This window comes from Leptonychotes weddellii, chromosome 9, assembly GCF_054177405.1.
Source record: "Leptonychotes weddellii isolate Sample4059 chromosome 9, ASM5417740v2, whole genome shotgun sequence".
Lineage (NCBI taxonomy): Eukaryota > Metazoa > Chordata > Mammalia > Carnivora > Phocidae > Leptonychotes > Leptonychotes weddellii.
Window position 1 is genome coordinate 43,464,130 of NC_138377.1, and position 27,565 is coordinate 43,491,694.

The 27,565-nt window shown below is 35.1% G+C and overlaps 1 protein-coding gene across 4 annotated transcripts in view; it reads left to right on the plus strand.

Moving 5' to 3' along the window:
* Positions 1-27,565, plus strand: part of MAP4K5 (mitogen-activated protein kinase kinase kinase kinase 5) — a 109,538-nt gene that overhangs the window by 70,548 nt on the left and 11,425 nt on the right. For 3 of the 4 annotated variants that reach the window (XM_081830539.1, XM_031025696.2, XM_081830541.1), the window contains 14 exons: positions 3,643-3,721; positions 9,037-9,095; positions 10,090-10,157; positions 11,400-11,442; positions 12,070-12,280; positions 13,167-13,264; positions 13,458-13,499; positions 14,363-14,447; positions 17,638-17,717; positions 18,015-18,075; positions 20,929-21,043; positions 21,411-21,469; positions 23,816-23,919; positions 24,510-24,687. In XM_081830539.1, the coding sequence (XP_081686665.1) occupies positions 3,643-3,721; positions 9,037-9,095; positions 10,090-10,157; positions 11,400-11,442; positions 12,070-12,280; positions 13,167-13,264; positions 13,458-13,499; positions 14,363-14,447; positions 17,638-17,717; positions 18,015-18,075; positions 20,929-21,043; positions 21,411-21,469; positions 23,816-23,919; positions 24,510-24,687 (1,282 nt within the window). The remainder of the gene's footprint in view (positions 1-3,642; positions 3,722-9,036; positions 9,096-10,089; positions 10,158-11,399; positions 11,443-12,069; positions 12,281-13,166; positions 13,265-13,457; positions 13,500-14,362; positions 14,448-17,637; positions 17,718-18,014; positions 18,076-20,928; positions 21,044-21,410; positions 21,470-23,815; positions 23,920-24,509; positions 24,688-27,565) is intronic. The other variant, XM_081830540.1, reaches the window with a different exon arrangement.

A 27,565-nucleotide genomic window follows, 5' to 3' on the forward strand; every position in this document is an offset into this window, starting at 1 on the left:
GAGTCCCTGGATCGAGTCCCACATCGGGCTCCCTGCTCGGCAGGGAGTCTGCTTCTCCCTCTGACCCTCCCCCCTCTCATGTGCTCTCTCTCATTCTCTCTCTCTCAAATAAATAAATAAAATCTTTAAAAAAAAAAAAAAAGAAAACCTGGTGATAAAAAAGAAGACTGTATACTTGAGGAACTAAAGAAAAGTTAGTCTGGTTTGAGTAGAAAATGAGGAAGAGGGTGGTGGGGGATGAAGTTACAGAGCTAAACACTAACCATTTCAAACCATGTTAAAAATTTTGGGCTTTGGGGCGCCTGGGTGGCTCAGTTGTTAAGCGTCTGCCTTCCACTCAGGTCATGATCCCAGGGTCCTGGGATCAAGCCCCGCATCGGGCTCCCTACTCAGCGGGAAGCCTGCTTCTCCCTCTCCCACTACCCCTGCTTGTGTTCCCTGTCTCGCTGTGTCTCTCTCTGTCAAATAAATAAATAAAATCTTTAAAAAAAAAAATTAGGGGCTTTACCTAAAGGTGGTAGAAGCCATTAAAGGGTAAGGGAGTGACATAATTGTATGTGCATTTTTTAAAGATCTCTGTGACCTCAGAATGGTGGTTACATTTCTGAAACTCTTTTAGAGGCTGTTGAGGCCATCCAGGGTAGAGATGGGTGGTGTTTTAGACTAGGAATGTAGAGCAAGGATGAAGAATAGTGGACTAATTCAGGAATTCTCTGTGAGATTGGGGATTGGATGAAGACATGAGGGTGGGGGATGAATAAAGGTCACTGCTAGATTTTGATTTAAATGCCTGGGTGGATATAAAAGTGCCTCATTTATTGAGATGGAAACACTAGGGTAAAATCAGGTTTGGGAAGAAAGAGGAGTTCAATTTTATGTATAGTAATTTTGATGTTGCACGAGACTTCCAAATGGAGAGGTCTCATAAGGAATTAGATATGTGGTTGTAACTTGGGGAGAAAAGTTTGGACTACAGATATAAATTTGGAAGTCATTAAGTATAGAAGTAGTTAATACCTTAAGGCATAAATGTGATCACTCAAGGGAAGCATGTAGAATGAGAAAAAGAGAAGGGCCTAAGACAGCATCCTGAGATTTCTCCCAAAATTTAAGAATCAAGTAAGCTAGGGGGCACGTGGGTGGCACAGTCAGTTAAGTGTCTGACTCTTGGTTTCGATCAAGCCGCATGTCAGGCTCTGCACTCAGCGCGGAGTCTGCTTAAGATTCTCATTCTCTCTCTCCCTCTGCCCCTCCCCCCCTCGTGCGCACTCTCCCTCCCTCTAAAATAAATAAATAAATCTTAAAAAAAAATAAGAATCAAGTAGGCTAAGAGGAATGGCAAAGGATTGATAAAGACCATTAAAAGAAGGAGGTAAAGTTTTAACAAGAATATTGCCTAAAAGGGGCACCTGGGTGGCTCAGTCGTTAAAGCGTCTGCCTTCAGCTCAGATTATGGTCCCAGGGTCCTGGGATCGAGCCCCGCATCGGGCTCCCTGCTCAGCAGGAAGCCTGCTTCTCCCTCTCCCACTCCCCCTGCTTGTGTTCCCTCTCTTGCTGTGTCTCTCTCTGTCAAATAAATAAATAAAATATTTTTTTTAAAAAAAGAATATTGCCTAGAAGATAATTTAAATCATTGGATTTAGGTGGAGGTGCTTGATTACTTTTTTAAAAGGATAATATTCAAATTATCAAGGTGAAGCTAGATTGGAGTGGTTTGGAAGATAAGTATAGCAATACATTTACGCAATTTAGTTGGAGGAAAATGAGTTGGTGGGGGACTTATTTAATTAGTTACTGCTTATATGGGGAAAGTAATTTTGAACAGGATTAAATGCTTATGAAAAGGATCCAATAGATAGAGATAAGAAAGATTTAAGAGAAACAAGATTAATAGACAAAGTCTCTGAGAAAGGAGGAGAGGCTAGGATCTAGATTATGAGACACTTGATCTTAGGTAATGAAACACTTCTCTTGCATGAGAGAGGAGGTTATTTGAGATTGCTGCTAGAAGTTATCTTCTATTTGATGATTCCAGTTTTCTCTGTGAAGTAAATGGCAGGATCATCTCTTGAAAGTCTGAGGGAAAATGAGTGGGTTTGGAGAGTATGGAGAGAAGGTGTGAAATAGTAATTGAGGAGAATGGTTGGGTTAAATGATAAGACAAGTGTTTGTGGGCAAAGTTGAAGCCTCAGATGAGATGAATTTTTAGTGTGGTCTGCTGGGTGACTTTCCTCCAGTAGTGATTGGTATCCCCAATATAAACACAATGGTAGTTAGCTTAATTCATCCAAAGTTGTCATTTTGGCATGCCAGAGTACTGAAGGATAGTGGGGCAAAGGGAATTTAGGATATTGGCAAGAGATAGCTTGAAATTGTAGACCACCATATACAAACTGGATAGGAAGAAGAGTGAAGATGAGAGAATGGAGGGTAACAAGGTAATGGGTCGATGGACTTGAGATTCCAATGTGAACATGAAATAGTGTAATGGGAGTAAATGAGAGTGAGCTCAAAGGGTGAGAAGTTTGGAGCATAGCGTGAGTTTGAGCGTCAGAGCTGATGGCAAGGTCCAGGCAGTGATCTTAGGAATTGAGAGTGTATGGAATATTGAAGTCTGGGAGAGTGAGATGAGGTCAGAAAACAAGTCCCAAACAATGAGCTGTTAAGTCCCTTGGTATAATGGTGGGTCTTGAAGTAGAAGAGAAAACATATGAGCCACTGTCATTCATCAGTGAATGAGAGTGAATCATTAGAAATTTGATAGGTGGCAGTTGAGCTGAAGGCATAGTTTCAAAGAATCAGGAGCTTATGCAAAAGGGTGTAAAGTAGCAAGCTTCTTACTTGATTTACTACAGTATTCTTACTTAATCTCCCTGCATCCAGTATTTCTCCCCTCCGTGCCTCCTTATACACTTATCCAATTACTCTTAAATCTGACTCTGAAATACCACTCCTTTTTTGTAAAATCTCCAAAAAATTTCTTGGCCGAGAAAATAAAATTGAGAGCCCTCGCTGACATTTGGAGCCTTTCATGATCTGGCTCTTCCCCAGTCTGTCTGTGCAGCTTTGTCATCTCTTCACTTAATCTTTACTGAAGCCAAATAATAACCAACTCCAGTTCCTCTGAATGCTCCAATTTCTTTTTCTTCTTGCATTACTTTGTTCATATTCTCTCTGCTGTCTAGAATGCTTCCCACACTGCTGCACATCCAATGCCTACTGTCCTTCAGGCCCAGATCAGATTACAGCTCTGTCATGAAGAACTTCTATACCCCTTCAGGTGGAAGTCATTTCTTTTTCATCTGGGCATTAATAGTAATTGTCTTAATGAATGGCATTGACCATTTTCTAATCGTATTATTTGTGCATCTTAACTGCCTACACTACAAACTCCTTAAAGATAAGATTTCTGTCTGACTTTCTTTGCATCTTCTCAGTACTTTATACAGTATAAACATGAAATAAGTGAATAACTTTTGAAGTATCTTAGTGTTCATTTAATTGTGTTTATCCTATAATTTGCTCTATTAGTAGGTAGTCATGTTTGTCAGTAAATGATCATTTAGTTAAAAAGAAAAGTTTGACCTTTTAACTTTATCATTGAAATTTTTTAAAGTGTGTATATTATGCTTATATTCACAGCCCCATGCAATCATTCGTCATACCATTAGATCTACAAACAGGAATGCCAGAGCTGAACGGACAGCTTCAGAAATAAATTGTATGTGTTTGGTATACATTTTTAATTGGTGGTTTTGGAGGGTTGAGCTGGGTGTTTTTGTGGGTCTTTTTGGAATAATAAAATTTCAGACTAACTGAAGCTACATGCTTTAACATAATCAGAATACCTCTAAAATAGAGGTTGTTTCTCAGGTTTATAATGGAATTCTCTTGTTTTTTAATTAAATGGTTTTTATACACTAATTATAAAGGTAATGTATGTTCATTGTAGAAAATTTGTAAGAGGAAAAAAATAGAAAATTAACATTGCCCATAATCTCATCACCCAGTACCAACCCACAGATAATATTTTTGCTAAATTGCCTTCATGTTTTTCCATGACTGAATTTAGTTGACATAGAAGCATTTCAATATACTAGCCTAGCCTTTATAATCATTAAAGGTTGCATCCTTTTTCACTGAGGTGATATGTAGTTGAATAATTTCCTGTTGTTGGACATTTGGGTTGGTTTCAGTTTTTTTAGTCTAAGTTAACAGGAGAGATGAATCTTCTCTAAAATATATACTTAAAAGGGGATATTGACATTTATTCAATAAATTAATCATTGACAAATATTTTGTATCAAGGATATTTGTTACTTTAGCCAAATTAATTTAGAAGAACAGATTTGCAAAGAAATTTTAGGTGTGAGTATATGGACTTAAATGCATACTTGTTTCAAAAGAGATTTTTTTAAAGTTTACAGTAAAAGATAAAAAATTATAAACTATAATAAAGATAATTTATTAAGTATGTAAGCTAATTAGAATTATTGCAGATGAGCATGTTGTTGCAGTCTGAGTTTTCTTGAACCCAAATATTTCTAGCTTTCTGGATACAGCTTTGGAAATATCTAGGTCAGTGGAGAGTTAGAATGTCCTTCCCATATCCATCAATTCAGTCAGGGCTTTTCTTAGTTAAACCGGTAATTCAAGATTTCATCTCTTTGTTAGTCTCAGATTGCTGATATTTCTTATGCTATCTTCTTATATAATCCCAGGTGAACTCTCTGGACTTCAAATACCATACAGCAAAGTGGCAAAGTTGCTATTCCATTATAAAGCTATCTTCTTTATTTTTTGCAGGTGTATAAGTATTCAATTAATAGTCTAACTTGCCTATATTTTCTTCTGTAGCTTTTGAATTTTGTGTCATATTTAGCAAAGCCTTCCTGATTTTAAGATTACAAAAGAATTCTATTATTTTTCTTCTATTTTTACAGTTTCCCTTCTTTAATATTTAAATCTTTGATACAAGATATTAATTTATTTGGTAAGAGGAATGAAGTATGGATTCAACTTCAGTTCTTTTTAAGTGACTACCCATTTGTCTAAATGCTAATTATTAAAAACTTAATACTTTCACCAATGGATTTGTTATATCACCTTTATGATGTACCTAAATGGCCATATATATTTTTGGATTCTTTCCAGAAATTCTGTCATTGCATTAGTATGTCTAGTCATGTGCCAATAGCATAATTTGATTATTTTGTCTTTATTACGTCTTTTAAAATCTGTTAGGACTAACCTTCCTCCTACTCTCCTCACTCCTCCCTACCCCCCATACGTATCTTATTGCTGTTCTTTGTTATGATATTTTGCTAATGTATTTTTCCACATAAACTTAAGAATCAGCTTATCTAGTTAAAAAAAATTCTCAGTATTTTTACTGAGATTTCATAAAAGTTCATGTATTAGCTTGGGGAGAGTTGACCTCTTTATGATAGTCTGTCTTCTTAACTAAGATAGGCTTTTTCAGAGGTAAGTTCAAGACTTAGTTCTTTCCTGAATGGCCAGGGTACTAATATCTTCATGGTGTAAGCTCTTTGTGCTTCAATACCAGAAAAAATTGGTAAAGTTGAAGGTCATTTTATTGGTGATTTATCTTTACATTTTCTCAAGGCTTCTTTTGTGTCTATCCAAGAGCATTTTATAGCTTTGTTTTTATGTGTTTGGCTTAATAGATTTTATATACACCTAGTTTTATTCTTAGTTTTTTGTTTCACTTTTAAAATTTGAGCTGGTAACTTACATACAGTAAAATGCTTAGGTGTATTATATGATGAACTTTTAAAAATGTATACACTCATGAAACTGCCACCCAGATCAAAATAATCACCCAGTACCAGTATCTCTGAAGGCCCCTTCCCTAGTGCTCCTTCACAGTCAGCGCCCTTCTATCTTCCTATATCCCTCTGCCCTTTCCATTGCCCAGGCTAATCATTGTTCCGTTCTCTTGTCACCATAGATTGGTTTTTACCTTGATCTGGATCTTCAGATAAATGGGGTTTACAGTTTGCACCCTTTTTGCTTGGTTTCTTTTGTTCAACATTATGTCTGTGAGAGTCATTCATGTCATGTATAGAAATAATTGTTTTCACAGTAATAGAATGTTTTATTGTATGATTATAACACAATTTATCCATTCCTTGGTTGATGGACATTTGATTTGTTACCAGTTTTTGGCTATTATGACTAGTATAAGCATTCTTCCTATGTGTTTTTAGTGGATGTAAGTAATTATTATGGTCTTGGCCTAGTCTAAGAGCACCAAGGATGAATTTGTAGTCCAGCAAAGTCAGGTGTGTTGACTCCGTATAATGAGGGAAAACACACACTAGAGGAACGATGGAACATCTCATTAAATAAAGGAAAAGAAGAGTTAGAGGGTTTTGGAAAGAGTAGAGTTCAAGTGAAATATGACAACACAAAAAAAGAGATCTATATGATAGGGTGACTTTCAGGTCCAGTACTGTGAAAATTGACCCAGAGGCCTGTTTTCTTGGAAACTTGGAATGCTGTGTTTGGAAACCCCTTTATTTGAAGTTCTGTGTTTCTTTTCTACTGGTTATGGTTTCTATTCTCCTGCTTCTTCTCTGGTTATTTTTTATTATTACTATATCTTGGACATTTTGGCGCAACACTGAGTGTATGGTTGTGTCCTCTTTATTCTAAAGGGTGTTTAAAAAAGGAAGGAAGGGGGGGAAATCGGAGGGGGAGATGAACCATGAGGGACTATGGATTCTGAAAAACAAACTGAGGGATCTAGAGGGGAGGGTGGTGGGGGAACGGGTTAGCCTGGTGATGGGTATTAAAGAGGGCACGTTCTGCGTGGAGCACTGGTGTTATACGCAAACAATGAATCATGGAACACTACATCAAAAACTAATGATGTAATGTATGGTGATTAACATAACATAAAAAAAAAAAGTTAATTAACTGGTATGTCAGCTTGATCCTTTTAAAGCTAATGTAAGGTTTTACCAGAGTATTCAGCAAGCTCTTTCCTCTGGTTAGAAACTCAGCTATCTTTCCTGGCACTGTGATCACCAGAATCTACATTTAGCTCACAGCACTCTATTAGCTTTTGGTGACACACTTTGTACAGTCTTGCTTTTTTTTTTTTTGCTCATGGGCAGTTTAGTATTCATCCAAAGACAAAGAGATCTCTTGGCATATTTCTAGAGTTCCTTCGTGTAGCTTTCTTATTTCTGGCACTCTGCCCTTCAAATTGCCACCACCTAAGCAGCCCCAATCTCCAGCCTTTGTTTCCTGCACCCAGTAAGACTGTTACTCTCTCTTTGGATTCCACTTTCTTGTGCCCTAGTTTGGAAAGTGCCTCCAGGTGGAAAGCTAGAGTGAATGTGGATCTTACCACTGTGTATTCCCTTCTCTCAAGGATGACAGCGTTGTGGGGTCTGTTAGCCACTACCCCAAAATAATTACTTCATATCGTTTGTGCACACATTGGTGTTACATGTATATAGATGTTTAAAGCAGAAGGGTAAGTCCAATTCCTATTACTTCATTATGGCTAGAACCTACATCATCTTACAGAAATAAAAGAGTATGTATAATAGAAGACCTCCCCATCTTTGGATTTTCGTAGGCCAAAGATGCACCCGAAGGTACTGTCAGTATTTCCTTTAAAACAAAACAATTTGAGGTCCCATCTACCACATAAAACAATGATATTGGAGGCTCTAGCATTTCTGTGCCATAAGTTATGGCTGCAATAATTTTAGAATGGTCATAAGGAATTTGATTTTTTTAAGGAGTACTTTTCTTATGTTTTAAAACATCTTAAATGTTTATGAAACTCATTTTTTCTTGGAATTTCTTGTAAGTCTTGAAATTTGCTTGATCTATAATTCTTATTGTTAAAGATAATAATGACATTTTCTCTTTCTTTTCTACACCTGCTTGCCTGCCAGTATTTCTAGTTGTGACAAAAAAAAAACTTTAGTTCATCTCTGTCTCAAATGAGTTGAAGTAGTGAATTAGAGTAGTGGTTTTTGAGTTAAGGTATTTTTTAAATTATGTTAAGAAGTAATAAGTGAGAGCTTTTTATTTTAGGTTATTTTTGAAAAGTTGATACAATGTTTTATGAACTGTCTTTCAATCTTATTGAAAATTTTTATGACAATGTTTTTGTTTAATGAATTATATAAGAACTTCATTACTTTACAGATTTTGTTTTAGGGATAAGAACAACTGGATCCTTTTTGAAAATGATTTTTTAAATTTTTTTTTTTTTTTGCCAAGATTGTATTGGGTATCTTGCATCTTTATGATGCAAATATGAATTTTTTGGTTTGTTTGTTTTTTAATCACATTAAATTTTATGATCTTAAATTTCTGTGTACTTTATGGGGCACCTGGGTGGCTCAGTCGGTTAAGTGTTCAACTGATCTCAGCTCAGGTCTTGAACTCAGGGTCATGAGTTCAAGCCCCATGTTGGGCTCCATCCTACTTAAAAAAAAAAAATCCCCCCAAAACAACTGTGAAGTAGATAATAACCCATCCTTTTCTCTGTTTTAGAATATTTCACGTAAGAGAAGTTTGAGCAGGCCAAGTAAAATACACATTGAGCAAAATATATTAAATTTCCAAATACTATTACAACATTTAATTTAAATACTGTTTGTTCTTTTTAGATAATTACAGGTAATTTGGGGAGGTTCATCCCCGCCATAAAGTTATAGCCTTAGAACAGAGTGTGCAGCCTAGACAGAAAATCCTTAAAGTGTTTTTTCTTAGTCAAATGGATACTTTGATTAATTTTTTGAAATCTTTTATACACAAAAAGTGCTGCTTAATTTCCTGACTCCAATGGAGAATTAAGTAGAGTTATTAGGAAGATACCAAATTGTTACCTTCTTTTGGTAAATATAAAAAAAGGAGTACTCTTGCGTAAAAAATCTTTTCTTCTTCCTTCTCCCTTTCCCTCTCCCCAGTACATATGCTTCTTGTTACATTTCTGAGATTAACCCTTTAGATAGAGTTTGTGAATATCTGTTACATATTTTGCAGTTGACAAATTACAGTTCGAACCTCCTCTGAGAAAAGAAACAGAAGCACGGGATGAAATGGTAGGAATTATTACTTTTGAAGTACTTTACAAATTAAAATTTGAGAAAACTTAGGTATACTTTGACTAAGGAACAAAGTTATATACTCTTCTAAGCAATAATTTTGATACTGCATTTCACACATTAAAGTTTGAAAAAGCTTATAGTTAGGTACATTTTGACTAGGGTATAATGTGTAATAGACCATTTTAACCATTCATTTTGACGCTTCTGAGTCTTTGGAAGGATTTACATGAAGTTATTAAATATATGAATTTGATGTTCAGCTTAAAGCTCTCAGGATATTTTTTCTTACCAACTCTTTAGGTTTAGAGTTTATGTTTGCATTACCTTGTTTTAATATTTATTTGTTAATACAGCTATTTTTTTTAACCCATTGCTCTTATTTTGAGGTTACTATTTCATTAAACCTTTCCTTATCTAAAAGGAAATAAGTAATAGAGCAAGGTATTATTAGAGTTGCCTAGATGTTATCTTAATATATTTATTTTTCAGCTTTGGCAAAGTATAATTTTTATAGGAATTGTCTCCTGTTAATGGATCTCTTCATTCTTAACATTTGACAGTAATGCTCTTCTTACTGTATATATTGATATATAATTCTCAATTTCCATGCCATTGGGAAAAAATAGCACCAGTAAGTTCACGATAGCTTAATAATATGATGTTTAGCTTTCCACACTAATGGATTAGTGACGCAGATAATTCAGAGTTACGTTTTTCTGTTTTATTTGGAATATAATAGCAATGGTAAAGAGGGCTTGTCATTTGAAACTATATTTAGTATGTTTATGGAACTTCTTACGTATAAGTCAACTGATAATGAATCATTGACCTAAATATGTCAAATGACAGCAAATCTAGCTGGAGATTTAAAAATTGATTGAAAGCCAAGATGATTAACAATCATGACACTGAATATTTTCTGGAATCAAATAAGATGATTAATATCTGTTATAAGGAAACATTTTAAACTATCTTTTCACCTTCACAGGGAGTGTCATCAGATCCAAACTTTGTGTTACAGTGGAATCCTTTTGTTGATGGTGCAAATACTGGCAAGTAAGTTGTTTTTTAACTTAATAACTATATTTTACTTGATTATATAAGAACAGTATTGGGAGGGAGTGGTTTAGTTCTAACAAGTTTTAATTTTCATTCTTAGAGAAGTTGTGCTATGCCTTTTATCAGAGTAAAGCTTCTGACTTTTTAATTACCAAAAGGCATCATGTGTTAATCGTTAAGTTTTCTTGAGTTTTCTTCTTTAAGTCAGAACTTAGTATGTGTAATGTTAATTTACTGAAGGATGAGTTACATAATGTCATGGGAAGAAATACTATAGGAGGAGTTGAAAAGCCCCAATTCCATCTCTCCAGTATAGTTTCTTCATCTTCTAGACCTGTCTTCCCTCATCAGTTAAGTTGCAGGGCCAGCCTAAATGTTTCAAGCCTGTTTGTGCATTGCAGTACTTCGAGTGGTCTTTGGAAGTACAGATTTGTGGATCCTCCACATTCAACTTATAGATCTGGGGTTGGCAAACTATGGCCTATAAGACACATCTGACCCACTGCATATTTTTTGTACAGTCCACAAACTAGAATGGTATTTAGATTTTTTAATAGTTGAAAAAAAATCCAAAGAACAGTGATATTTTGTTACATATGAAAATTATATGAACATTTCAGTGTCCATAAACATTTGTTGGAACACAGCCATACTTTCACATTATAACGTGAAAAAAGCTATGGCTTTTATTTTTTTTTTAATGTGGCTTTTCTTTTTTTAATATGGCTTTTATAACATGAAAAAAGCTATGGCTGCTTTCACATTATAACAAAAGAGTTAAGTAGTTGTGGCCACTGTATAGACTAAAGTCTATAATATTTACTATCTGGTCCTTTACAGAAAGTAAAGGTGATGCAGATGTTACTGATCTGCGGATCCCACCTGGGGCAGCTAAAGGGTTTGATGATACAGCCACTTGGCTTCCAGCTCTATAATTCTGAATCTGTTTTTTACTACTATGTTTAATTCATTTTTATTGCATACTAAATATGCAAAGCAAAACCGTAAAGTTAAAGAGACTTTGTATTTATTTTATAAAAATCTATTTTATAGTCTACTAATACAGTTTCACATAGTGAGGTCTTAAGTCTTCTATAGGTTGTAAAAATACTCTTCAGCATGATCTAATTGTCTTTTATATCCCCTGAATATAAACAGATTTTAATGCACATTTAATGGAGTCTCTGTTTTATGTTATCATTTACCACCATCTGAATTGCATGTTTCTCTTTGTGTTAGATCAACCTCAAAACGCGCAATACCACCTCCCCTACCTCCTAAGGTGAGCTGCTTAAAATTTTTGAATAAATCCTTTTTTTTAAGTAATATAGTAATTAAATTTAAAAAATGATTTTATTGAATTTGTTCAAAATTCTCTTAAATATATTTAGATAAATATAGTTTTCTTTAAGAGGAGATTACAAAGATGTAAAATATATATTAAAAAAGACTTCATGAGAAATACAATATTTGGATAGCTATAACAAAAAGGTAAAAATCAGTTATTTGAGAGAAAATTGCATGGAGAGGAAATAAGAGTTCATCATTTATAATCCTCATTTACTACTATAATTTGCTATTTCAGTGGAGTCATACTTCATTAAGTCTTTGCTTGTCTCTACTTATTAAATATTTTGTGAATTGTTTATATAATTTTATCAGTTAAAATTATATCAGTTTTGACTTAGGGATGATTAAAAAAAATCACATGGCAAGTTCTTAGTTGTGTTGGGACAGTAATTCAACTCTTGTTTACTTTGCTTACTTAGCGCAGTGATTGAATTATATAGAAGAAAGGAAGAAAAGACATATCCCCTTTCCCCTCAAGTCTTTGATGCATAATGATAATGGAGTGTTACTGTTTTATATCCAAATTTATTAAAGCACTTTTGTGTCTTATTATCACTAGCCAAGGATAAACAGCTACCCTGAAGACAACCTCCTAGATGAAGAAAAGTCATCAACTGTAAAACGTTGTCCTGATTCAGAGAACAGAGCTCCCCAGTTTCTCAGAAGACAGAGTAGCCCAAGTTGTGGTCCTGCAGCTGAGACTTCCTCTATTGGTATGGCTAGCAGTATCAGCAGTCCTCGAGTGCATACAGCTAGATACTGTGATCTGGGTAAATAAATCAAAGTGAAAACTGGAAAGAAAGCCATTTTCATATTTTAAAGGATGTCTTCAGTCAATCTTATAACTGTTTAAAGCTTTCTGAAGTTATTTTAAAATTCCACATGGATGGGCTATACATAGATTCAGTCCATTTCAATCCTAATTTGATCCCTTACTAAATATGATAGGGTCTTAGAATGATGAATGGATGTTCCTACCCTCCAGAAGCTCAGGATTTATAGCAGAAGGTACACCCATGTACCCATAACATTAGACAAGACAGCTTGTTTAAGTGTCTCATAAAATAATCATATGTAATAAAGATGAGAGGTGTTTAGGAAGATAAGGATAGGGAATAGAGGGAGTGGGCCCTTACAGAGTATTAAAGGACTTGGTTGAAAAAAAAAAAAAAAAGGACTTGGTTGAGTTTTCATTAGGGGGAGCCAGTGCTGACAGGCATTCCTGATGAGCGAGAAGGAATAAACAAATGTATTGAACCATGAAAATCTGGATTGTATTGTAAGTATAGTCTAGTAGGAGAGAAGTGTGAGCTTTCGAAAGATATATAATGGGAGATAGGACTAGAAAGGTAGATTGAAGTCCACTTATGAAAGGCCTTGAATATCAGCATAGCATTCATAGAGCATTTCTTTTTCTCACAGTATGGAAAGACATTTGGTGTTTTCATGAATTAAGACCACTGCTAACTATGCAGTGCTACCTCTGTAGAATCTAGAGAAAGACCAAAGATACTTTCACTTGTCTGCCAGTAGAGAATATTTCCCAGTAAAGGATCACCCAAATGGTATACAAGTACTGGGGGAAAGGGAAAATTATTTTTCATGGAAAGTACTTATTTGTATGTTCATTCGGCTTTTAATCATGATTCTTTATAGGAAATGGTGATGGTATTTCAAAACTGATTAGTGAAAATACAGAAGGATCAGCACAAGCACCACAGTTACCACGGAAAAAGGACAAGCGAGATTTCCCAGTAGGTATAACAGGCGTTTGGTGATTAGTTGTAACTATTACCATGTTCATCGTATAAGAGGCTGTCTCTGTATTGGTGGGCAGGGGGGCATAGTCTGTTTAAGTCAGGAATTTGAATAACTGAAATTCCAAATGTATAGGGTTTTTTTAAGGCTTAAGAGATCTTAAAGCATTAAAAATTATTTTTCCCACAGAAACCAGCCATCAATGGCCTTCCACCTACCCCAAAAGTGCTGGTAAGGAATATTTCTATGTAAACCACTTGCCAATTTCCATCTCTTTAGACACATCAGTAGATTTTTTATTTGCTGTCAAGTATCTTGAGCTAATTCCCAAAATACAAAGTCTACAAATTTAAAGGCATTTTGATACACCATGGATCAGATCATATACCCTAATTTGAGTGAGTTGGTTAGAATTTGGAGAGTTTCACTTTTTGTAAATATGGCAGTTGGATTCTCAGATTAGCCTTCAAAGGCCAATTTAACTTTAATGTGGTATCAGTAGTACTGTGTTCTCTTCATAATATGAATTAAATACCTTTCTACCCCTGAAGCCATTTTCATATTGAACTATACACAGTGAAAAGGAACAGGGAAGCTTATGTTAATGCTTGTTCTGTGGCTCTTTAAGGTGGTTCAGCCAATCATATGAATGGGATGCTTTATAAATTATACCTTCTTATTCAGTAAAAGTCTAATATGTAACGTAACTATTAGTCTTTTTGTCTTTTTCACTATTACAGAGTTATACTGCAATTATAATCACTGTGATACTGCTCAGAAATATCATCCATTCTTTCACATTCTTAAATGTTAGTCCTAAAGATAAGTGGTGACTTAAAATTCCTAAAATGTATCACTGATATATGTAGATGTTTTGATAAATTTGGTATTTTTGCCCTGAAATAGCAGATTACACAAGGGAAGAATAGGAGAAAGAGTTAAATGATATCAAAATAGGAATTTTGTTTTGTAATGAGACCATAAACATATGCAATAAGAGTCAGTTTAGCATTTTGTAATAATTTTAGCTATTTTCTAAGACTATATAAAATTATCTAGTCAAATAAGTCAATATTTCTTTCTTTATAAATAAGATGGGAGCATGTTTTTCCAAAGTTTTTGATGGCTGCCCTTTGAAAATTAATTGTGCAACATCCTGGATACATCCTGATACAAAAGGTAAAATTTCTGAACTTTTATGTACATCTCTAATACTTGTTCTGGGAAAGTATCTTTATGGTCAGTGAACTGAGGTTGTTTACTTTAAAAATATGACTTTAGAGACTAAATAGGGCAGGTACCTGCAACAACCTAAATAGATAGAGTTTTGGTGTAAGGTATTAGAATTTAGAGTATACAGGAAATGTTCTGATTAGAGGAGACTGAATAGTCATCACAAGTGATTACAACCATGATTAGTGATTTTCTTTTCTATAAAAGGACACTACTGGGACAATTGATAATCTCAATCAGTAAAATCGTTAGATTAGATAATAGTATTGTTTCAGTGTTAATTTCCTGATTTTGATCATTGTACTATGGTTATGTAAGATCTTTCTTTTTCTTTTTCTTTTTTAAGAGATGCACACTGAAATAGGAATAAAGGGACATTGTGTTTGTAACTTAAATAGTTCAGAAAACAAAAAAATGTGTATATGGAAGGTGAAAAAAGGATAAAGCAAAAGTAGTAAATGTTAATATTTGTGGAATCTGTGTGAGGGAGGATATTCAGGAATTCTTTGTACTCTTAAAACTTTTCTGTAAATCTGAAATGACAGCAAAATAACAAACTTTATTTTTAAAAATTTATACTGTATATTTTTAAAGTGAGAAAGCCTAATACATAGAGGTAAAATTTTGGCATCAAATAGATCTGGGTTTGAATTCCTGCTCTGTCATTATTATATGACTTTGGAAAGATACTTAAAACCTCTGGTTCTCAGTGTGATCATTTATAACATAAGTACTCTTTTTTTTTTTTTTTTGAGATGTATTTATTTATTTTAGAGAGAGAAAGCGAGTGGGGTGAGGGGTAGGTGGAGAGGGAGAGAGAATCCTTAAGCAGACTTGGGCTGAGCACGGAGCCGTACATGGGGCTCCATCCCAGGACCCTGAGATTGTGACTTGAATCGAAGGCAGACCCTTAACCGACTGAGCCATCCAGGTGCCCCTAACATAAGTTCTATTAATACCCACCTTGTTGCAAGGAAGGAAAAAGCCTACCTACCTGAGTGTCTGGCAATTAGCAAAAAGAGGTTAGGCAGTAAAGGGGTTCAGGAAATGTTTGTTTCCACTTTAACACAGTAATAAAGACAAGTCATATAATTATCTGTTTTAAATGCTACATTAGGAAGTATAACAAAAAAATATTTTTATCAGTAAGGAAATGGGTTTTTTTGGTCTGTAACTTTTGATATAATTTCAGACTTACAGAAAAGTTAGAAAAATAATGCAAGAAACTCCTTTATACTCAGAATCATCAGTTGTTTCTATTATCTGCCTATATGTGCATTTTTTTCTGAATTGCTTGAGAGTGCTTCCCTATACTTCATTTTGTATTTCCTATAGGAACAAGTATTGTCTCTTACATATCCATGGTACAATTGTGAAGATCAGGAAATTTATCATTGATGTAATCCACAGTCCATATTTATTTATTTTTTTAATTGAAGTATAACTGACATCACCATCCATATAGAAATTATTAATTGCTTCAATAATATTCTTTATTGTCTCCCCCTTCCTTTTTTCCCCAACCCAACAATATCCAATTCAAAATCACATGTTTCATTTAGCTACCACATCTCTTTAATCTCTTCTGGTCTGGAACAGTTCCTCAACCTTTTTGTATCTCTCTAGATCTTGACATTTTTGAGGCTATTTATTTTGTAGAATGTCCCTTAATTTGGGTTTGTCTGATGAGTCCTCATGCTGAGATTAGGTAATGTGGTTTTGGTGGGAGTATGAAAGAAGTGTTACTGTGCTCTTCTCGGTGCATCCTATCAGAAGGCACGTTCTATGAGCTTGTCCAAGTACCAGTGATACTAACATTGATCAGCTGGTTAAGGTGGTATTCACTAGCTTTCTCCACTGTCAAGTTACTTTTTTTTGTTTGTAATTAATTAGTAATTACTTAATTTCCTAAGGTGATTAATAAGTAGTATGGAATACATTGAGACTATATAAATATCCTCTTGTTCATTAGACTTTCACCAACTGGTTTTAGCATTTATTGATAGTCCATTGACAATCCATTGAAATCTACAGACAATTTCCCTTCTTTCCCATTTATTAATGTACATGTGTTAGTTTAAGCTTATGAATTATTTTTTATTCAGTGAGATATGATCTATTATTAATTTTAGCACTTAAATTGTCCCAGAATTTTTGAGCAGTGCGAGTTCCTATGTTCTTTTATTTAACATTTGGTCACTTCGTTACTTTCTGGCACAGCAGGATTTCTAGGCACATCTTACGCTTTCCTTGCCCCAGAATTGGAATCCATCTTTTCCAAGCAGCCCTGGTTCTTTTTAGTGGAAGGTAGTATTTAGGAACCAAGATCTGGACACTATGTGTGCTTATCGCTTCTGGTGTGTCATGATTTATAATTTCTTTTTAATTTATAGTTTCCTTCTCCCAAGAGTATTTGAGATATCTGGCAAAAATATATAGCTATAATGAAAAATTTTAAGACATGATAGTTATGTTGAAAGGAAGGATTATATAAGTTAAGTAAGATAAAGCCAAGGGACGCCTGGGTGGCTCAGCCGGTTAAGTGGCTGCCTTAGGCTCAGGTCATGATCCCAGCCTCCTGGGATTGAGTCCAGCATTGGGCTCCTTGCTCAGTGGGGAGCCTGCTTCTCTCTCTGCCTGCTGCCCTCCCACCCCACTTGTGCACACTATCTCTCTGACAAATAAATAAAATCTTTAAAAAAAAAAGAGAGATAAAGCCAGAGTGAATGAGTAACAGAATATATCTGCTTTTAAAAAATGAGATCAGAATTGGAGAAAGAGGTATAGAAGATGGCATGAATTTTAGAAAATAATTTTTCTTTGGCTGTGGCTATCTAATTCTCAATACCATTAAAGGGATACCTGGGTGGATCAGTCTGTTAAGTGTCTGACTCTTGATTTTGGCTCAGGGCATGATCTCAGGGTCTTGGGATCGAGCCCATCGTTGGGCTCTGAGCTCAGTGTGAAGTCTGCTGGAGATTCTTTCTCTCCCTCTGCCCCTCTTCCCACTCGTGCACTCTCTAAATAAATAAATAAAATCTTTTTTTAAAAAAAAACCATTAAAGTATAAAGACATTTTATTGAATTATTTTAGAAAATTATAGTAAATTCTGGTGATTTATTTCAACTATTTTAGATCAGTACATCATTTTTGGAACTGAAGATGGTATTTACACATTGAATCTCAATGAGCTACATGAGGCAACGATGGAACAGGTAACTTAGGACTTTTAACTCAAGAAATTAGTTTGAGTATATTGAATAAAAGAAATCTTTCAATTTTAAATTTTTATGGGCCTCAGTTTTAATTATTATGATTTAAATATTTAAGGAGGTGAAATTGTACTCTTTTCATGTTCATGTTACAGGATTTTTTTTCCCTGTAAAGTTTTGGTAATTTACTAAAAGATAGAAAATAGTTATTTTTATGCTATTTCAGACTGTTGGGATTTGGAAGTTAAAGCATAAGGGAATGAAAATTGGAGAATTTTAATTACCTTTTTTTCTTTATAGTTATTTCCACGGAAATGTACTTGGCTCTATGTTATCAATAATACTTTAATGTCATTATCAGGTATGTATATAACAAAACTAATATGAAAAGTAAACCATAGACAAGGAGAGATACACAATTTTTTAATTGAAGTATAGTTGACACAAGAGAAATGTAATTTTAATATACAGTATTTTTAAATGTTATTTGTTACTTTGGGTAACTATAGTATAGTAACTTTGAGACTTGTAGATGTTTTCTACCAACTTAGAATGGAAAGAAACCTTGAGAAAGGACCTGTGTTCGGTGAAGGTAGCACTTCCCAAACCTGCCCAGGACCTAAACACCTGAGGACTATCACAGTGATTGTCACCTGAGGCCGTCCACTTCTGCTCAGACTCCTTCCCCGTCAACTATCCCAGCACCATTGGCCTTCCATGGAGAATTAACAGTTGAAGGGAAAGTATCAGAGGATATAGTTGCTTCCTTTCTCTGTGATCTTGAACAAGTCACTCTCTCTCAGCCTCAGTTTCCTTAACTGTAAAATGAGGATGATGGAAACAATACCAGCCTTATGAGGCTGCGGTGCGGATTAAATGAGATGATCTCGAGCACTTAGCTTACACAGTGAAGGCTTACACGGGTGTTTGCTGACAGCATTCATGTTATTATGGATCAGATGGTATAACCATTTTAGACTGATGTTTTAAACTCTTACAAACAAGTTCATTCCAGAGCAGTCTCTTCTAATTGTGGTTTTGTGTTTTTCTTTTTGGTTGTTGTTGGGAGGCAGGGTAGGTGGTATTTTGGGTTGTATTTTTTTTTCCCCCGATTCTTACCTACGAAAACCTATTTTCTTACATTTTAGATGTAAGTGACTACCTAGAGGTTTGCTGCTTACTTTCATTCTGATAGTAGAGTAGAAGATAATTAATTATCTCTCTCTGTCTCTTAATAATCCTAATGCTGTCAGCTATTAAAATAGCATTCACCCCTCTCTCTGCTTAAAATAATTAATTATTTTAGTATTTCTTAAATTTTTTTCATTTCTTCTCTGTATGTGAGTGTTATATCCCAGCTCTTATTTACTGTACTGTCAGGCTTTTTGGTACCTTTCCGCTACTTATGCTTTAAAGCATCAGTACTGATACACAGCCTTACTGATAGGTGGATCATTGTGAATTGTGGCCTAATTTAAGAAATATCATTTTTATAATTTTAACTGGGTGTGTATAACTTGAACTCTTCCACTAACCATTGCCTAATAGAGATTCTTCAGAAATTTGTATATATGAGCTGATGACAGTGTTTACAAAGAACATATTATTTGATTGTGCATAAATGACTTCTAAAGAGCTGGGGTCCTTGAAAAAGTACTGAATCATTTTGATTTTAATTATGCTTCCCCCAATTTTTTTTTGTTTACCAAAATAATAATATATGCTATTATAAAAATAAATTTAAACCCAATTGTGTTTTAACAATTCTGATTTGCATACATGTAAAATCACTTTCCTCTTACTGCTCATTCCTGCCTTTGGATATAAGCTTACAAACCACACAGAATACATTTTATATATTTATAAAATAACTATAGGAAAACAGGGAAAAGTTAGCCTATAAATTAGTTATTTCTATATTCTAGTTAATATGACCCATAAAACTGAATGCAGGTAAGTGGCAAAGCTCAATAGGCAAAAACATTATTCTGCCTGAGGGTCTGCGTTTGTGTGGACGTGCACACATACATATACATGTGTATTTAGCTGCCTTGCTAGCTAATATAGGGGGGAATGGAGAGAGGTAGGGTGTGGTATGGTGTTAGGCAGAATGTTTTCATTCTAAGAAAATGCGGGAATTTTGTTGAGGATAAGACTCAATACTGTATCATAAGACTATTTCATATACAGTTGACCCTTGAATAATGCAGAGGTTAGGGTTGCTGACTCCCAGAGCACTTGAAAATCCCTATAACTTACGACTCTCCAAAAACTTCAGTACTAATAGCCTACTGTTGACTGGAAGCCTTATCAATAACATAAACAGTTGATTACCACACTTTTATATGTTAAATGTTTTATATACTATATTCTTACAATAAAGTAAGCTAGAGAAAAGAATTTAAGAAAATCATAAAGAAAATACATTAACGGTACTGTACTGTACTTATTTTTTAGAAAGTTCACATATAAGCAGACCCACAGAGTTCAAACTCATGTTCAGGGGTCAACTGTATATTTATGTTTCCTAATAGTAAAATGATAAATACTTGTTCTGTGTTGTTATGGTACTATAGCGTGTATAATAAGGAGTCAGTAGATGTTTCCCTTATCTCCCCCTGCTTAACACACCTGTGGTTTTGATTATATGGAAATTGTAGCCCCATTATCCTGGTATTATGGCATATAATATTAGTTTGCTTTGCTTTTCTTAGTATTTTAATCTGTTGTTATATTTAAGACTTCATTCACAATTTTAAACCAAGGTAATTTGATAAATTCTTGATAAATGGGTCTATCCCAGAGAGATAATATAATACAGTTTTACAGAATTTCCTGTGTTATACTAAAATATTCACATGTGCATCATTATAACTCAGTCCCCTGTACAACAGTGTTTAACCGTTTTTTCTTTTTGTGCTGGCTTCATTAAAGCTTATATATATTCTGCCCAGATCATCTGTTAATTAAAATATACCTAATTCCTATATTAGGAAACATAATTATCTACTTTCTTAAAACTCTGTTATCTTTCAAAATGTATTAACTGGGTTTTTGTTTTTTGTTTTTTCATATGTTTTTCTATTTTACTTGGCTCTTTGCACATTTCTGGACTCCTTTATTTTAGAAGGTAATTATGTTTTCTTTTGCTTGAAAATTCTTGTTTTTCTGCTGTGAAAGATTCTAATAAAAATAACATGTTTTTCTTTTATAGGAAAAACCTTTCAACTCTACTCTCATAACCTTATAGCTTTGTTTGAACAAGCCAAAAAACCAGGATTAGCTGCCCATATTCAAACTCATAGGTTTCCAGACCGCATACTACCAAGGTACAAAATATTTTAATTCTTTTGGGAGTGAGGGGCATTAATATCTATTTTTAAAATAACCAGTTTTCCTTGCCCACTAAAAAACTTCCTTTGTTTTAATTCTGAAAGGTAGTTTACACTAAAGTGCACTTTATATAGAATTCAAAAGATCAGTGTTTCCTTAGCTTGACTGTCCAGGAGAACCACCTATAGAAGTTTTATAAATATAGATTCCCAGGCCCTGTCTCATTCCTAGAGAATCAGGTAGTTTGGGGGTCAGAGTTTACGACTGGTTTTGTAAAGCTCCTTGACTGGCTTCGGTGTAGCCAGGTCACAAATCATTGGGAGCCACTGCAGTAGAGTACGTTTACCTTGTCCTATGTTTCAGAAAGTTCGCTTTAACAACAAAGATTCCTGACACAAAAGGCTGCCACAAATGTTGCATAGGTGAGTAAACACTGTTTCTCAAACTGGATGATTAGAAGTTTGAACATTCTTAAAATTCTTTAAAACTATGGAGAGTCTTATAGTATCAAATAGGAAGGAAGGTAGGCTTTATATTTGTTTTTAATAAGTAGTTAAGGGGCCACTGAAGCACAAGACTGTGTGGCAGGACATGGCATAAAAATGGTTGGAGAGAACAGTCCTAATGCTTTCTCAGAGCGTAGTGTCCCTAGAGTTTTTTAACCATACTCCCTGAGGCTGTATCTCTGCTAAGATCCTAGTTTACCGTTTATTTAACATTTGCATTTATATAGCCATTACAGCTTCGTGCTTTACGAACATTATCATAGGAGTTTAGCTAACTATGAAGTTAGAGGGAACAGTCCACACAAGACCACCCTCTTCTGACACCAATTGCAAGTTTGGGAGGTTTCCAAAACCACCCTCATGTTAAAAAATTCTCTAGAAGACTCAGAACTCACTGAAAGTGGTTATACTCATAGTTAACGATTTGTTACAGGGAAGGGATAGAAATTAAAATCAGCCAAGAGAAGACGGGCGTAGGGCAGAGTCTGGGAATAGCACCAAACATAGAGCTTCTGCTGTTCTCTCCCCGTGGAGTAATGGACAGTGTTACTTTTCTGGCAGTGGTGTGTGACAATACACATTGGAGCATTGCCATCCAGGGAGCATACTCCAACCTCAGTACTCAGAGTTTTTATTAGGGCTCCCCTCACAGAGGCTTGATTGTCCACATGGCTGATCTCAATATCCAATCCCTCTGAAGGTCATTTGATACTGCATGACCCAAAGCCTGTATCCTAAATCACATTGCTGGTTTTTTTGTCATGACTGTCCTTCCCCTAAGAATGTCCAGTGTTGCAAGCCCCCACTTGAAATCATATTGTTAGACTATTCAGTGACCTGAGGCCCCAGGCAAACAGAAGACACTCCTATCAAACATGACATTCCTGAGGCTTAGAGATTACCTCCCAAAAGGGGGGACAAAGGCCAGACTTCTTTTGGAGCAACGTTAAATTTTTTACTATATAATTATTTTACCTCATTTAACCCTCAATCAACCCCATGATATTTGTTATGTTGCTAGTAAGAAACAGAACCTGGGATCAGACCCAGTCCATGACTTCAGATCCTGGGCTCTTAACTTCCCGTTTAATTCTATTTGTTGGGGTGCCTGGGTGGCTCAGTCGTTAAGCGTCTGCCTTCGGCTCAGGTCATGATCCTGGGGTCCTGGGATCGAGTCCCACATCGGGCTCCCTGCTCAGCAGGAAGCCTGCCTCTCCCTCTCCCACTCCCCCTGCTTGTGTTCCTGCTCTAGCTATCTCTCTCTCTGTCAAATAAATAAATAAAATCTTTAAAAAAAAAAAATCTTTAATTCTATTTGTTGAAGCAATGAGCTTACTCATTGATCTTCATGCTACATGGTTTCTTAGTTATAAACAAATTTCATAAGCATTTTTCCAGGGAGAATCAGGTCCATATCTGTTATCAGATTCCCAAGATCTATGACTCAAGAAAGGTCTTAGAAGCTTACAGTCTTAAGATATAAACTCGTAAATATATTAAGATACAGCTTATTTGCAAATAACTACTCTTATAATCAATATATATAATTGTTGGTGGGAGTCAAACTGGGGAGAAGGAAAGACCAATTAGGATTTTTTTATAGATTTGAGTCAAGAAAGTTACATCTTTAGTAAAATGTAAAATAGTTATTTTCATCTTGCCTTAAGTAAACCACTATACCAAAGATGAAATCATAGATTTCAGTTGCTTCCTAGACTTTCTGTTTCAGTTAGTTTACTTAAAAAACAGCTCTTTAGGTTTCATTCTAGGTGTTTTAGTGCTTAAAATACTGTCCCTTGTAGAAGGTTTTTAGGTGTTTTAGTGCTTAAAATATTGTCCCTTGTAGCAGGTTCCTATTCTATTGAAGATGTCTAACAGCCTAGTCTATTGAAGATGTTTAGAAGTAATTGTATATAAGTCAAAATTGAGATAAGAAAGTGAAAAGGAAAGGGTAACAAAGCCAGAAGAAAAAACATCATTTTTCTTTACTTATTCTTATCATCCTCGTGAATAGAAACAATCATTTTTCTTTATCAGCTAAATAATCACTTCAGATAGTTTCTTCCATCCATATTTTGGTATCAATGGCAAGCCACATTTCATTGTTTTTCCGATATATCAGCACTGCCTTTATAAAGAAAGTGAGTTAGCTCTTAAATGAGCATAACTCAGTTGTTGCTTTTAATGAACTAAACTAATTATGTTTTCATATCAAGGTGTTCAGTGTTTTGGTTGTGTCTGTTTTGCTTTGTTTCTTTCCAGTCAGAAACCCTTACACAGGACATAAATACCTCTGTGGAGCTTTACAGTCTGGAATTGTTTTACTTCAGTGGTATGAGCCAATGCAGAAATTCATGTTGATAAAGGTATGTATTACTTTGTTTATAGTTTTCTTCTTTAGAAAACCCTAGTGTATTACTGAAGCTAAAATTGTATGATCTCAGGGTGCCTGGGTGGCTCATTTGGTTGAGTATCAGACTCTTGATTTTGGCTCAGGTCATGATGTCAGGGTCTTGAGATGAAGCCCCATGTCGGGCACCGCGCTGAACATAGAGCCTGCATAAGATTCTCTCTCCCTCTCTGCCTGCCCCTCCCCCCCCAAAATAAAAATAAAATGCTTAAAATTATATGATCTCAATGCTACTATGCTACTCCGCACATTTACAGTTATTTATGGGTGTTTACTTGGGTTAGGGCTTTTTGTATTCTTGTTAAGGTTTCCTCTGTAACTTATGTTAGTAAACTTACAGAAGCATCACAGCCGTAAAGATGTATCTGGCCAATTCTCTAAAACATATTTTTATAGAGAACTCAACCTTATCATGATCATTTTAGAGGTAGTCATTTTTTAAAAGATCAATCAAGGAGAAAATGAAAGCCTTTCTTTTGGCTTTATTCAACAGTATGAATGGGCAGATTGTTTCTAAAGTATATTTCTGTTGTTTATTTTTTGCAGCACTTTGATTTTCCTTTGCCAAGTCCTTTGAATGTTTTTGAAATGCTGGTAATACCAGAACAGGAATATCCTATGGTCTGTGTAGCTATTAGCAAGGGCACTGAATCGAATCAGGTTGTTCAGTTTGAGACAATCAATTTGAACTCTGCATCTTCATGGTTTACAGAAATTGGCGCAGGTAAGTGTTTTTAACCTTATGTTAAAATATTGATGCTTTTGCATATAAAAGAAGCAGAATAAGCTCAATTAGCATGGCCTGGTTCAAAGAGTCAATCAACATAGTTTCCCAAGTAAGTCCAGAGGAACATGTACATATTGTTTATGATCTCTAAATGCCTGAGGCAATTGATACAAATTATTTTACCAAGAAAAATTTTAATGATTCCTGACATACCAAGGTCTTAGTTGTTACCAGTTAATTTTTGAACTTACTAAATAATTAAATTTTCTAAGACATTTTTCAAATTTATCAGCTTCTCAAGCAAAGAGATTTACCTCTTTCCTATAAGTTTTTACCCCCACACTTCCTAGAATCATTAGGTTCAAGTGCTTTTCAGACTTGACTAGAAGCTTCTCATGTGTGACCTCCAAGCTTTACCATTTACTGGGAAATAGCTCTTGCGCTTTTTAAGAATAGTTCATTAGCCTAGGATTTATCATATGTGTCTCATTGAAAGCTCTGAAAAGGTTGGGAAGTTTATTCTTAAACTTTAAAATTGGAACAAATGAACCACAAATTTTTAAAAATCTACATAATAAGTGAGATGAAGGGGATATTTTACTGTTTATTGTGCTAGTATATTATTTGATCATCTGTAACCCTATATTTATCAAGTCTTTTTTTTACATATGAGGTCAAGCAATCTTCAGTCAGAACTATTTCATTACTTACCACTGTTATATTTTCTTATTACCTTGTGAAGAAATTTGTTACAAGCATCAAGTTTGATGCTTGTTCTTATTAAATATCTTACTATATCTTTTGCTCATTTATAGGCTAAATTACAAGAACTCTATACAATCCAGCTATTGAAGTTAATGTAGAACCACACCAATGTCACTTTGAGAATAAGAATCAATATGAACCAGTGATGTTCTGATAAATGTTTAACAACAGGCACTTGGGGTACAGAGAAGCCTGACTTGTAGCAGTTGTCAGTTTCTGTGGTATAAATACTCCCAACCAAGGGAATATTTCAAACTACCAAACCTGATGTCATGTGGCTCACAAAATTCCTGAAAATTTAACAACCCAGTACAAGCCAGTTCCAGCATGCACCGGATTGTCTATGATCACTCTCTTTATGGACCAAGTCATAATTTCCAGTAAAATAAGATTGTATTCTGTACCCTCCCAACCCCACCTATACTCCACCTTTCTTCTTAATTTATTGTTTAAATGCTTTTAGTTGAGTTAGAAGCACCACCTTCTGTATAGCTAACAGAAAGATGCAAATGACTTTGTTTTATCATGAAATATAAACAGCCCAAACAGAAACATGTTTCTATTACGTAGTTACTGCTAAAAAGAAGAGTTATAGATCAGTTTATTTAAAAACCAAGATCATTTTTGGCAGACAGCCCCAACTTTTATTTTTTTTTACTCGTTAGTATATAATAGTAGTATAGAGCAAGATATTTCATACAGTTATCTGTATTTGCAACCGCTTTCTTCTGTATGATATATTAAGAGGTTGCATTGCTCAAAGGGTAGACATTTAGTTAGTCCTCTTTTGAATTTGTGGGGTTTTTTTGTTGCTTTGTTTTTTAATGCCTGAGGGTACTATTCTACCCACTTTTAACATTGTCTAGGCTAAAATTAAGGCAGACCCGAAATTACTTTCTTTTTTTTTTTTTTAAGATTTTGTTTATTTGAGAGAGAGATAGCAATAGAGATAGCGAGAGAGAGCACAAGTGGGGAGGAGAGGGAGAAGCAAGCTTCCTGTTGAACAACGAGTCTGATGTGGGGCTCAATCCCAGGACCCTGGTATCATGACCTGAGCTGAAGGCGGATGCTTAACCGACTGAGCCACCCAGGCGCCCCTCAAAATTACTTTCTGAGGAAAGCCAGAACTCTGCTTAAGGGTAATCATTCAAATCACCCTCAAGCAGAGGTGGTCCTTATTAGGCTTCTCCATTTTTGCCTCCCATCTGTGTTCATTGTTGAGGTCAGGCCTTGAGTTGGCGACAGTTGTACCAGTTAAAATGAACTCCTATTCCAAGACTCTTTCAGTCTTAGTTTAACTTATTATTGCAATGTCTTTATCTCCAAGGGTGATGCCTAGCATATTATCAGCACTCAATAAATATTTGTTGAATAAAGGCATGTATATAGATTTACTGAGAAAAACTGTATGTTGGAATGTTGACTTAGGTCTCAGTTCTGTAGATCTAAATGCTTCACTTTGTATGGGCTTTTTGAAAGGTCCACAAACCCCAAAGTAATATATAAAATGTTGTGTTTATGTTGAAATGTGCAGTTTCTAAGGGAGAGGGCTTCCCAAAGAGATGTAATTAAAAATGACTGTTCTAGGGGTACCTGAGTGGCTCAGTCGGTTAAGCAGCTGCCTTCTGCTTAGGTCATGATCTCAGGGTCCTGGGATCCAGCCCTACGTCGGGCTCCTTGCTCAGCGGGGAGTCTGCTTCTCCCTCTCCCTCTGCTCCTCCCCTCTGCTCAATGCTTGCTAGACCATTCAGGCAAATTGAGTGCCTAAAATGAATTGTTTTACCAAAATGTTTTACAAAAATGTCATCACACCTGTTAGCAAAGCAGCCCCATGAATATCAGCAAAGTTATGAAAGTTGCTTCCTGGAAAGATGTTGTTGACAGTATTGTCCATTATGTTACCCTGTGGCCTCTTAATAAAGAAGTCCCACTTACACATATACACACATGTACCAACACCAGAAAGGTTTCTCTCTGATCATAATTTCATTAATCTTTTTGCTTTTTCTGAATTACTGGCTTATTTTTATTTCAGATGCTGTGATTCACCTAACTGATCTTGCTTCCCTCCTCCCACTGGCTACTATAAAATACACAGCAAAATCTAGTC